Source organism: Bufo bufo, chromosome 11 (genome assembly GCF_905171765.1).
Source record: "Bufo bufo chromosome 11, aBufBuf1.1, whole genome shotgun sequence".
NCBI classification, from domain to species: domain Eukaryota; kingdom Metazoa; phylum Chordata; class Amphibia; order Anura; family Bufonidae; genus Bufo; species Bufo bufo.
In genome coordinates, this window is record NC_053399.1 from 92,892,258 (window position 1) to 92,905,142 (window position 12,885).

A 12,885-nucleotide genomic window follows, 5' to 3' on the forward strand; every position below is an offset into this window, starting at 1 on the left:
GTTCCGGCAGAGGAGGGAGGTTAGCGTTAGCCAATGGGGAGGCGGACACGGGCGCACAGGGGGATACACGTGATGGCATACACGTGTTTGTATGTATGTGTTCGCCTGGAGAGAGACAATCCGCTGTCTCCAGAGACATCCAGTGAGGGGAGTGAGACAGCTGCATCTTGGAATAGGAGCTAAAGGTATCGCTGCCTGCAAAGTGCTAACACTTCGAGAGTGCACCTGGAAGCCAGAGACATCTACTATATACCGAGACCGATATCTCTATAGACTGCCTGATTTCTGTTGAGACCAGAGAGTGTGTGTGTGACATCAGCCCTTCCTGCTGCAGACGATCGCTCTTCCGTCCAAAGAGAGACCTTCATGCTGCAGTTTCTGATCGGAGACGGCCAAGACAGCCGCAGACTGGGAAGGAGACCGTCACATGAGAGGCAGCCCAAAACCCTGACGGGCAGAGCAAAGAGCGCACGAGACGGTCCGCGGGAGAGAGCGGCCGCAGAGGTGAGAAGGAACATTCCATCCCCCCCTCCCCTCACATGTGGTCTCGTCCTGTGCTGCAATCGGGAGTTGGAGGGTTAATACTGCAGCGGGGATTAGGAGCCACCAAATGGTTAATGCCACCACCAACAAGCGGCTGCTGTTGACGGATCTTGTTGTGGTTTTATTTGTATTCTTATTACTTGTCTGTTTCCGGGAAAGCTGGGTGGGTTTTCTAGTAGACCATCTTGGTGGTCGCCTCCTCCTCGGGGGCAGTGATCTCCTACCTGAGACAGTCAATGATTTTGGGAGGGGTTGTAATGCTCCTATACATCTCTTCACAAAGAGGTTCTGCAGCAGCTGGAGTGCCCCTTTAAAGTACATTGCACGATTGGCACGTTGTCGAAGCGGATGGACCGTCCTCCGGTGTCTTCCCTTAGAGTTGTGCGGTGGTTCCTCCTGATAATGTATGAAATGAATTCCCATGTGAGTGGTACCCCTTGTCGGAGGGGCGTGGCCCCGGCCCGGCCTGGCGCTGATTGGATGCGGGGAGGCGCCGAGGAGTGGCACAGTACTAGTTGAAATAAAAGATTCTCCAGGATTGTGCATTACTAAAGAAGAGCGGTGTATCCCAGCAGAGAGGTGGACGTCCGCTAGATCCCGTTGAGTCCAGCAGATTGATGGGCATCTGGTAGACTTCCAGCTGAGAGGTGGGCATCTGGTGGATTTTGGCAAGGAGGTGGGAGTCGGGTAGTACCCATTGGTTCCAACAGATTGATGGGAGATTTCCAGCAGAGAGGTGGGCTTCTTGTAGACTTCTAGCTGAGTGGTGGGCATCTGGTAGACTTCTAGCTGAGTGGTGGGCATCTGGTAGACTTCTAGCTGAGTGGTGGGCATCTGGTAGATTTCCAGCTGAGAGGTGGGCATCCAGTAAATCCCGTTGATTCCAGCAGAGAGATGGGCATCTGGTAGATTTTCAGCTGAGAGGTGGACATCTGGTAGGGTTCCTGTAGATCCCATTGATTCCTGCAAGAAGTGGGCGTCTGGTAGATTTTGGCAGGGAGGTGGGAGTCGGGTAGTTCCCATTGATTCCAGCAGATTGATGGGCATCTGGTAGATTTCCAGCTGAGAGGTGGGCATCCAGTAGATCCTGTTGATACTAGCTGAGATGTGGGCATCTGGTAGATTTTCAGCTGAGAGGTGGACATCTGGTAGGGTTCCTGCAAGAGGTGGTCGTCTGGTAGATCCCATTTGATTCCTGCAAGAGGTGGGCATCTGGTAGATTTTTGGGAGAGAGATGGGCATCTGGTAGAGTTCCAGCATATAGGTGGGTGTTCAATCCCATTGATTCCAGCAGATAGGTGGGCGTCTGGTAGATTCCGGCAGAAAAGTGGGCATCCTATAGATTCAAGTAGAGAGTTGTGCGTCTGGTAGCCCACATGGATTCTGGCATAAAGTTGGGCATCTGATAGATTCAGGCAGAGAATTGGGCATCTGGTCGATCCCATTGATTCTGGCAGAGTGGTGGGCGTCTGGTAGATTTTGGCAGAAGTGGGTGTTTGGTAGAGGTCATTAGTTCCAGTAACGAGTGGGGTGTCTCTAGACTAAAACTGAGTACTAGACCTCATCATTAAATGGGTTCTCGGGCTGTTTCTACTTGGTTTCACCAGTGAGTAAATGCTACCTTGCTGTGCCCATATTACCCCTGGCAGTGCCCACCCAATACCACACAGACATGTCAGTTATTGCAGTGCAGTTAATTCCAGTGACCTCTGTCTCATTCCCCTCGCCATCCGGACCACCATGACAGCTTCTCCTTGTGCCATGCCAAACCTCTTTTGCCCCTTTTCTAGCCCCCTTCCCACCGCTACGTAAACTCGCCATCCCTAGTGCCTCAAGCAGTCATACCGCCCCATCTGTGCTCCCTCTACAGTAATGCCCCCCCCCCCCCCCCCCACTCAGTCGTAATGTGCCCCCAAATAGTAGTTATGTCTTTCAAAAACGCTGCACAACAGCTGTTCACATGAAGATCAGCCATGGACAGCGACGGCGCTGATTCTGGAAGAACGTAGCCGTGACTTTCTAATCCTCCATACCCCTTAAAGGGGTTTTCCTAAAAATGGCGTCCATGTCAGTGGAGCCTGCCACGAACCCGTTGTCGCTACAATAGTTTCTGCTCCATCCGACTTTTCCACGTTCAGCCTCGTTGGCTGCGGGGGAAGGTCGCGCGGCCGCCTCTAAGGGGATTTGGGATCAGCCTTCCAGCCACAGCAGGGATTTCCACGCCTGTTATAACGAGCCGTCTGGTGACCACGTGGCAGCTGATCCACAGGTCTGGGTGTTACATCGGACCTGACAAATGGTGGTTCAGCAGCTGACGCGTTTCACCTCAGTGGCGCTGTAGTGGTAGTCTAGTAAAAACCCGGCGGCGCATACATAAACCCTCTCTGTATGGATTTGAAGCCAGGACCTTCCACTGCCCCCCGGGGGGCGGACAGAGGAAAAATTCACTTCTGTGCATTTTGCTGCATGCTTAGACCACTCGGGAGCCTAAATATGGCGGGTGACCCCCCCCCAGCATCCATGTAATAACGGACGTTTTAGTAGTCACCTAGATTTTGCCAGGACACATACAATTAAGAAACTTGTAACAGGATGGCGAGGATGACTGTAGGTGATAATTAAATATGTTCTGTACACTAGAGAACATTTCTATTCTTAAGCTATTTGTCATTGGGGGCGGGGCTATGACAACTTTTTTTTTTTTTTTTTTTTTTGGGAACGGTTGTGGCTTTAGGCGTTGCGGTTTAAACATGAGAAAATATGCCACGGCCTTTAGGGACTCCTACATTCTTAGTGCAGTCGCCCCTTTGTGTACTGAAGTGGAGTTCCCCTTTAATTAAGCAGTAGGTGCCTGTTCTTTGTATCCGCTGTGCCATTCGTGTACATGAGCCATTGTTTTTGCGCAGCCAGGTTGGCGTTGCCACTTTTTGTCTTCCCTCCGCTTGTCTTGGCACACGCTCAGGGAACAGCATGTTCTAGGTTGATTACATATTTGTTGTCCTTTGTGCACACGTTGCGCAGCCAGGGCGGTTGCAAAATCCCGTGCTTCGCTGATTGGTCCCTGTGCTCCTCACTGCCCCCTCCTGTTGGGATGTGGAACATCAATCTCACTTTCTGCTCCAGTAATGCGATTGCTGTTGAGTAACACCCGACACGTGTTGGCGCTCTGTACATTGCTTCAGCATGGTGTCACCTCGCCAGGAGTGACAAATGTTCCAGCGCCAAGCAGTGCCCTTTGGTTCAGACCTTGCAGAATGAATCAGACATTTCATGTGATCAAGGAATTGGAGATTACAAAAATCTAACTTCCACTTACAGAGGAACGCCACTTGGTATTACTTCACCCAGGGATGACCTAACATAACATCATTTCTTCGGGTCGTCTACTCAGAGCAGTGAGACGGCCTTAAATAGAGCGGTGGTGTGCATGCATGACCACCGATCCACGCACTCCTCTGGGACTGCCGAGGACGCATAGCTGTCTCCGCGCACCCCCCATTGTTGTGATTGGTGAGGGTCCCACAGCAATTTAAAAACAGTTGGCTCACCTCAGACATTGGTGGCATTACGTTAGAATACGCCACCAATGTCTAATAGGTGCAGGCCCCACCTCTAGGACCTCTCTGATCCTCACATTGGGACCCCTGAAGTAAACAAAAATGCTCTACTTGGCCATTTGCGGAACCGCAGTGTGCTCTTGTTCACTTTAGGGGGCCCATTCTAGAGATAAGTGCAGGTCCCACCTGGTGGCATGTCCTAGCGATATGCCACCAATGTCTTGAGGTGACACAACCCATTTTAAGTTGGTAATGGGAACCCGTTTAAGATGGGTGTGCACCTTAGATAGCTTTGGCCAACAGATATTCCTCCCATCCAACCCATGGCCAAATGTGCATGTGTTCTCAAAAGGAGACTGCTTTTGGCGGTGGCTAATCTCCTGAGAGAAAAGGGATTTGGGCATGTTGAAAGTCAAGATGACTATCCTTCTTTCCATTGGGGAGGGTCTCGTGAATCAATTGTAGATCTAACAGTTTCCCTTGTGTCCCCCTCTAGACAGCAGATTCATACATGGAAGACACAGATTCCTCCGACTTCTTGTCTTCTGGCGACTCGGTTGGTTCAGAAAGACCTTCCACCACCACCACCACCGAGCAAGAAGGACGCAAGTATGTGGACTTCGACGTGTTTCTCGCCGATCCCATGGAGGAAAGCAGCAGCAAAACGGAAGATGACTATGAGAACTCTAACGTGATCCCAAACTCGCGGCTGACCAGTGCGGACCACCCGGTCTTGATCCGCCTGGAGAACGAGTATCAAGCCAGGAGGACCTTCTGGCACCGACGTTCAAGGCAGCATCACCTTTACCATGGAGACATAGAAGGAAGGACATCATGTACCGAACAGAGCCATCTGACTAATGGTGAGTCACACCTGAAACAGAACAAGCAATCGAAGAACTTTGTGTTGCAAGAGGACAAAAAGTTGGAAGCTCCTCATGGACTCAAAAGACAAAGGAAAGGCGAGATGTCCCCGCCCCCAAGTTGGTGGAACGATGAGAAGTTGAACCTGAAAGTATCTGAAGGAGACCGGATATTTGCTCAGAAGGTACTTGTCATAAATCTTGTGTTTGACCCATAAATCCTTGGGCCTCAATCCACAATGACCATTGTGATGGCAATTTTGAAGATGTTAAAGGGGTTTTCCAATGTTTAGAACATGCCCCTCATATAGATTATACTTACCCTGGCACCCGCGTCACTCCTGATCCCCGCACGCTGGCCGCTGCATAGTGCGATGCTAGGGAGACTCATCCTGTCTCGGCCTGCTCCGCGCGACGGGGAGATGCAGGGTGCTGGTGCGGGGATCAGAAGCGACGCAGATGCCAGGGTGTATAATCCATATGAGGGGCCTGGGCATTGGGGGACATGTTTTAAACATAGGATAACCCCTTTAATAGTGCCGCCATCAGTGTCCTTGGGGTACAGAGCAATAACATACTGACACCTGGGGTACAAACCAACTTACGGGAGAGTAGGATGACTAGCGATATGGCCACCATTACAGCTTTCACCCAGCTTTCCCAGGCCACTGACAGGCAAATATCCTTGTATCTGAAGCCTAACTTTTTATTTTTACTTTTTTCAGTGCCGCGAACTTCAAGGTTTTATCAAGCCGCTGACGGAACTTCTGAATGGACTGAAACGGGGAAGATATGATCGAGGTAATAACCCTAATAGTTGGAACCCCCAGCCAGACAATGATTTACTCCCCCCGTGGGTGGTTGGTGGTGTCTGTATGTAAAGAGTGAGTCATGGCCCCGCGAAATCCTAGCCAGTGGAAGTGAGAGGTTTCAGCAGAACAGAGTATTTCAGGAGAGGAGTGTACTGATGATGTAAGGAGCAGTGACCTGTCCACCCATGTGGTGAGGACAGGACCTGCAGGTGATGGGGCCAGTGTCGTGATGTGAGGAAGGGAAGTGGAGACTAGTGGCAGATTTCACAGCAGCACAGAGTATATCAGGAGAGAAGTGCGCTGATCTTGTAATTAACATAGTGGGGGCTGGATGTATGTAAAAGGGCGTGTCAAGGTAGCTTACAGACTGAAAGTGGGTGGTGTGGGGGTCTGATCCCACCTTGGCATGTCCAGCCCCCTGCACGTCTAGTACGGGCATAGAGGACACAAACAGGACTACTAATCAGAATTCATTACTTTTATGACAGCCTTCAGAGAGTGCTAATGATATCTGACCTAGTTCTTCTTGTCCTGATCTTGGTGACCCATTTCTACTCCTCCGGTTGCATCCAGAGCCGCACCCAGAATTTTGCATGATTCCTGTTGGCAGCAGCGCGGCGTTAGGCTTGGCGCCAAGTTGGCACTTCCCTTGTCTGATGGCAGGGTGAAGATAAAATTCTTTTTCCATGGACAGTCTGCAGTTTGAATGCAGCTTTGAATGCAACTGGAGTATAATAGGTGATCTCAAAAGGAACGCAGGATAAATCTGTACTACCAGAATACAAATTGTACAGCGGAAAGGCAGATAAACCTCCCAGTTGTCCTCTGACCATATGTGTCCGTCCCCGGGTCCATCGCTGGCTGTGTGTTGGTGTATGTGTGGACATGCCGGGCAAGATTTGATAGTAATCAGTTCTCCTTCTTCTGCCAGGACTGAGCAGTTTCCAGCAGAGTGTCGCCATGGATCGCATACAGCGGATCGTTGGAGTTCTTCAAAAGCCGGAGATGGGGTAAGCGGGTTATGGGGTCCTCACTACCCCCCCATTATATACTGACTACCCACCATTATATATACACCACCTCCTCACTACCCACCATTATATACACACCACCTCCTCACTACCCACCATTATATACGCACCACCTCCTCACTACCCACCATTATATTCTCACTCCCCCCCCCCCCCCCCATTATATACTCGCCACCTCCTCACTACCCCCCATTATATACACACCACCTCCTCACTACCCCCCCCATTATATACACACTACCCCCCCATTATATACACACCACCTCCTCACTACCCCCCCATTATATACACACCACCTCCTCACTACCCACCATTATATTCTCACTACCCCCCCTTATATTCTCACTACCCCCCCCCATTATATACTCGCCACCTCCTCACTACCCCCCCATTATATACACACCACCTCCTCACTACCCCCCTCATTATATACGCACCACTTCCTTACTATCCTCATTATATACGCACCGCCTCCTCACTACCCACCATTATATACACACCACCTCCTCCTCCTCTTTATTCCACCTACTCTCTATCAAACTCAGGTTGTAACTCCCATGTTGTTGCTTTCCAGAGAGCGGTACCTGGGCACACTTCTACAGGTGGAAATGATGTTGAAGATTTGGTTCCCTAAGGTCACCAGCTCCCAGTCCTCCTTTTCATCTTCATCCTCAGACTTCGATATGGATGAACCCAGATATAAAATGGCCAAGGTAACGACCCTTACTAGCACTTGCCGCTCTTTGTTTCTTCTGTCCCTGCTTGAAGTAGTCGCTGATTTTCCTCTTTCCCCATGCAGCATCCAGACATCTCCTACACAGAGAAGAAAAATTGCCAAACAGTGCCAACACCAAGCAGCCGCTCAATGAATAGTCCACCTGACCATCCACCCCAGGCCCCGCTGCACTCTGATTGTGCCTGTTGCAAAGAAAGGGCTCCGGTTTTGGTCCAGTGGCCCAATATGAACCTGACATGGATGCACACAGCTCCCATCTGTAATCCACCCATTAGCCAGGTCGACATGCATCACCTGAAGCGAGCCATAGGCCAGGAGTTGTTTGGACCCAATGCCCCCAGTTGTGGCATCATCTTCGTTGTGCAGAACAATCAGCCATCATCACAGTCTCATCCCGTTAACGTGTCGGAGGCTGAAAAGCCCATCGCACCTACAAGCTTCAGATGGGAGAACCGAGAGGAACTTCCTCTCCGCAGCCAAAGTGCTCCGGCCATCGCCCCACCTGCCAACACACAAAATCTGAAGGCCTGCAAGGCCCATTCACATTCCCTGCCCCTGATACCAACATGTACTCATAGACCAGAAGGAGACAATACTTAAACTCGACCTTAAGGGGTCTCCCAGTCTAGAAGAACACTCTTCACCCAAATATGATCCAAACCACCCCGTTTTGGATCCGACAAATGACCCCCTACGCTTCAAGGCGAAGGGGAACATTACAAGAAAACAAAAAGTTGGATGTGTCGTGGTTGTCTTTTTCTTGTTTTCGAGGAACTCCATGAAGTTCATGAAGTTTTCCCGGTTTTCCTGAGACATTGGGGTGGGGAACTGGGCATGCTGATAAAAATATGGTGTCTTATTTCACATAAACGGCAATATTTCAGAACCTTTGAGGGTCTGAAGCTTTCACAAAATGTCGGACTGCACCTCCTGGACTGAGATGCCAATGGTTGGGTCTCCTACATCTCAATACTTACAGGTCAACCCTCCTATGGACATGTCCCAAACCCACATAGGGTCACCCACTTCTGGGCAGGGTTCACATAAGCCCCAGCCATTTTCAGGCCAGGATTGTCTATGAAAATCCTGGGAAATTTGAGACTGTTGGCATCTCCACCACTGCTCTCTCCTTACAAGCCTCACGATCAGTGTTGCGTTACATGTTAAAACTTGGCACCCTCTCTTTTATGGAATCTGGGCAGAGCTTAAATGCCCCTAAGTTGCCAACAAAAATGTTGGTATTTATGTGGTCTTCAGAAGATTACGTGTAAACTGAAGTCCAAATAGGACGTGGAGTAGTTGACCATAGCAACCAGATAAAAATGCAGCCACTATGGGTATCTTCTCCACTCCACTGTAGGCATAATAGGGGATTGAAAGGCGGAGGGCTCATGTGCAAATATGGGGCTGGTTTATGGAATCTGTCTAAAAGAAAAACTGTCTTTGCTGCCCATAGCAACCGGTCAGAGCGCAGCTTTCATTTTACCACAGCAGGTTAAGAAACTAAAGGTGTGCTCTGATTGGTCCAAGCTCAGGTAAAGTGAAAGCTGCTCTCTGATTGCTGCCAATAACAACCAATCGGAGCAGAGCTTTCGTTTTACCTCAGCTCAGTTTGCTATTACTGGCCAGAGCAACCAATCAGAGCACAGCTTTCATTTTACCAGAGCAGGTTAAGACACAAAAGCTGCTCTCTGATTGCTGCCAGTAACAACCAATCAGAGCAGAGCTTTCGTTTTACCTCAGCTCAGTTTGCTATTACTGGCCAGAGCAACCAATTGGAGCGCAGCTTTTGTGCTCTGGAAAAATGAAAGCTGTGCTGTGATTTGTTGCAATTTCTGTTTTCATAAAACTGCCCCTAAATTTTATGGTTTTATTGTGTATATATATGCATACTAATATTTCTTATTACTTGGGAGATTGCGAACCCAAACAATATGAAGAGGAATCCATAACTTTAAAGGGATATGCACTAAACGGGGGAAGATTTGCCCAAACTGTCTATAGCAACCAATCATAGCGCAGCTTTCAGTTTATCCAAGTTGGTTGCTCTGAGCAGCAAATACTTTTTTATTTTTTATTAAAAAAATCTGATTACTACTGCCGCCTGAGATGGCATGATATGAATGCAGCCAAGCAGCTGCCCCCCACAGTCAGCACAGCACCAATCCAAGGTTGTCAGCCCTGTCTGACAGCCTGGTTGCTAGGCAACCAGTCTTTTGATTGGATTTTTCAGCCCTAGCAACCAGTCTGAATGAGATTTGCCTAGCAGCAGCTTATACTGCCCCCTGATGTATGGTATTTGAAGAAATCAGACAGGCTTGTGGTATTTTGCTGCTGATGCGGAGTTGCGTTCTTGCACGACTATTCATTTCTGGTCGGGGTCTTTTTTTTTTGTTTTGTTTTTTTCTTAAAATTGAGGCAAGTACCTCTATGCACTAAGAAGGTCTATGCAGTTTATACATAGGAGGCGGACAGAAATAAAAACCTGTGACTATGCCAGGAAGACTGTATATCGGTGTCTTCTCCTGCTTGCCAGATGGTTCAGGCGCTTTGTGCAAGAGTTTAGGAATAACCACAGCAGCACAGAGTCTTTCAGGAGAGGCGGGTGCCAGTCTAATGACCCATCCAACTGATGGGATGCTGTTACTTGGGACAAGGCTGCCGGAAACGAGGAGTGGGAGGTCACAGAGACAATGGAAGGAGCTGTGGGCGGGGGTCTCACAGCAGCACAGAGTATTGCTGGACTTGGGGGGGGGGGGGGGGGAGCCGCGGAATAACAGCAAGTTCTCCACTTGTTTCTCAGCGAGGTCTTTTTTTGTTTTACCATTATTTTGTAAAAATGAAAATAAATTTTGTATTTAAATCCATGTGAAATCTCTGTGTCTGTGTGGTATGGGGGGGAGGGGATTATTAAAGGGGCGTTCGTCCTGCAGCGTGTTATCCCGCTGTCACAAAGCCTCAGCTGTGAAAAGTATTGGTTTGTACAGTCCTGATTAAAAGTTTAAGACCACTTGAAAAATGGCCAAAAATCCTATGTAGCATGGCTGGATCCTAACAAGGTTCCAAGTGGAGCTTCAACATGCAACAAGAAGAAATGGGAGGGAGACAAAACATTTTTTGAGCATTCAATTTAATGAAAACCACGAATAAACTGAAACAGGCTGTTTTTCAGCTGATCACAAGTTTAGGACCACACCTCCAAAAAAAAACTAAACCCCCCCCAAAACAGAAATCCAACTTCCAAACATGAACTCAGTAATGAGTAGCTCCGCCGTTATTGTTTCGGCATGTGCTTGATGCAAGCGTTTCCATGAGGTGAGTGGGAACATTTCTCCAGGTGGTGAAGACGGCCGCACGAAGGCCATCTACTGTCTGGAACTGTCGTCCATTTTTGTAAACTTCCCTTGCCATCCATCCCCAAAGGTTCCCAATTGGATTTAGATCAGGGGAACACGCAGGATGGGCCAAAAGAGTGATGTTATTCTCCTGGAAGAAGTCCCTTGTCCTGCGGGCATTGTGTACTGTAGCGTTGTCCTGTCGAAAAACCCAGTCGTTACCACACAGACGAGGCCCTCAGTCATGAGGAATGCTCTCTGCAACATCTGGACATAGCCAGCGGCCGTTTGACGCCCCTGCACTTCCTGAAGCTCCATTGTTCCACTGAAGGAAAAAGCCCCCCAGACCATTATGGCGCCCCCTCCACTGTGGGGCGTAGAAAACATCTCAGGTGGGATCTGCTTGTCATGCCAGTAACATTGGAAACCATCAGGACCATCAAGGTTACATTTTTTCTCATCAGAGAATAAAACTTTCTTCCACCTTTGAATGTCCCATGTTTGGTGCTCTCTTGCAAAGTCCAAACGAGCAGTTCTGTGGCGTTCAAGGAGACGAGGTCTTTGAAGACGTTTTTTGTTTTTGAAGCCCTTCAGTCTCAGATGCCGTCTGATGGTTATGGGGCTGCAGTCTGCACCAGTAAGGGCCTTAATTTGGGTCGAGGATCGTCCAGTGTCTTGACGGACAGCCAATTGGATCCCCCAGCTCAGTGCTGGTGAAATTTTTTTGGGTCTTCCACTTTACTTTTTTGTTCCATAACCCTCAGGATCATTTAAGAAATTCCAAATGACTGTCTTACTGCGTCCCACCTCAGCAGCGATGGCGCGCTGTGAGAGACCCTGCTTATGCAGTTCAACAACCCGACCACCTTCAAAAAGGGAGTTTTCTTGCCTTTGCCATCACGACGTGTGACTATCTGACAGAAAATGACAATGAATCCACATCTTTGCACAGATTTGGCCTTTTAAAGGCATGTGGTCCTAAAATTTGATCAGCTGAAAAACAGCCTGTTTCAGTTTATTCGTTATTTTCATTAAATTGAATGCTCAAAAAATGTTTTCTCACTCCCATTTCTTCTTGTTGCATGTTGAAGCTCCACTTGGAACCTTGTTAAGATCCAGCCAGTTTCCAGCCTACACAAGAATGGTTCTGTTCACTGACTGCAAGTAGAGATCTTTAAAATAGTGAGAAACAGCAGCACTGTATGGTAGAAGAATGCAGATCCGTCAGTTCTGGTAATTTCCGTATGGCTGTCCTCCCTGAACCTGGGATTTGGGCGATGTGCCCAATAGACCGGTGTCCTCTCGTACAGCGCCAAGTGTTTTTACAGTGCAGGTTGGCACAGCCTGTAGGACAGCCACGTGCGGAGTCAGAACATAATGTAACGACTGAAGGTACAACAGGCGTGGCTGATGGCTCTACAGTACTTTCCTGTTCCATGTGAGACGAGAAGAACACTGTTAACCCCAGGGCATCCATGCCTAATGGTGACATAACAGCGGGGGAGGGGCTGCTGAACACAGACAGATGGGAAAACTGTAAATGACGTTTCCTCTTTCTTCATATATATTACAGTCATAATTCAGATAATCCAGAAGGTTTCGTAATCCAGCGCTATGATCATGCAGGGCTGGCTGCTATGGGCTCTACCCTTAAGTGACTTACCTGCAGACTGTCACTGGCAGCAGTGAGAGGGGGGGGGGGGAATGGAGAGCGGGGGAGCTAGGCCGGGGACCAGGAATGAGAGGGGGGAAATGGAGAGCGGGGGAGCTAGGCCGGGGACCAGGAATGAGGGGTGGAGCTATGCTGGGGGGCCAAGAATGAGAGGGGGGACCACAAATGAGAGCTAGGCCGGGGACCAGGAATGAGAGGGGGGATACAAATGAGAGATGGAGCTATGCTGGGGGCCAAGAATGAGAGGGAGAGCAAGGTGGGGGACCAGGAATAAGAGGGGGGACCACAAATGAGAGGTGGAGCTATGCTGGGGGCCAAGAATGAGATAGGGAGCCA

The 12,885-nt window shown here is 49.2% G+C and overlaps 2 protein-coding genes across 3 annotated transcripts in view; one reads left to right on the forward strand and one right to left on the reverse strand.

The window, feature by feature from the left end:
• Window positions 1–922, reverse strand: part of CA14 (carbonic anhydrase 14) — a 77,605-nt gene extending 76,683 nt beyond the window's left edge. The window contains exon 1 of the mRNA XM_040412048.1: window positions 768–922. The gene's annotated coding sequence lies outside the window, so the exon portion shown is untranslated. The remainder of the gene's footprint in view (window positions 1–767) is intronic.
• On the forward strand, window positions 92–10,409 carry CIART (circadian associated repressor of transcription). 2 transcript variants are annotated; one of them, XM_040412045.1, is made up of 6 exons: window positions 92–504; window positions 4,597–5,148; window positions 5,689–5,764; window positions 6,707–6,785; window positions 7,381–7,519; window positions 7,606–10,409. In XM_040412045.1, exons 1-6 carry the CDS (start codon window positions 367–369, stop codon window positions 8,140–8,142), a joined length of 1,521 nt encoding a protein of 506 aa, XP_040267979.1. In that variant the 5' UTR covers window positions 92–366; the 3' UTR covers window positions 8,143–10,409. The 2 variants fall into 2 exon arrangements, with proteins under 2 accessions (XP_040267979.1, XP_040267980.1); XM_040412046.1 differs by lacking the exon at window positions 92–504 and adding an exon at window positions 1,046–1,190.
• Window positions 10,410–12,885: the final 2,476 nt, after the last annotated feature.

Coding starts and splice junctions, on each gene's coding strand:
- CIART (XM_040412045.1), top strand. CDS start 367: ATGCTGCAGTTTCTGATCGGAGACGGCCAAGACAGCCGCAGACTGGGA. Junction 6,786..7,380: donor CTTCAAAAGCCGGAGATGGG/GTAAGCGGGTTA, acceptor GTTGCTTTCCAG/AGAGCGGTACCTGGGCACAC. Junction 7,520..7,605: donor CCAGATATAAAATGGCCAAG/GTAACGACCCTT, acceptor TTCCCCATGCAG/CATCCAGACATCTCCTACAC.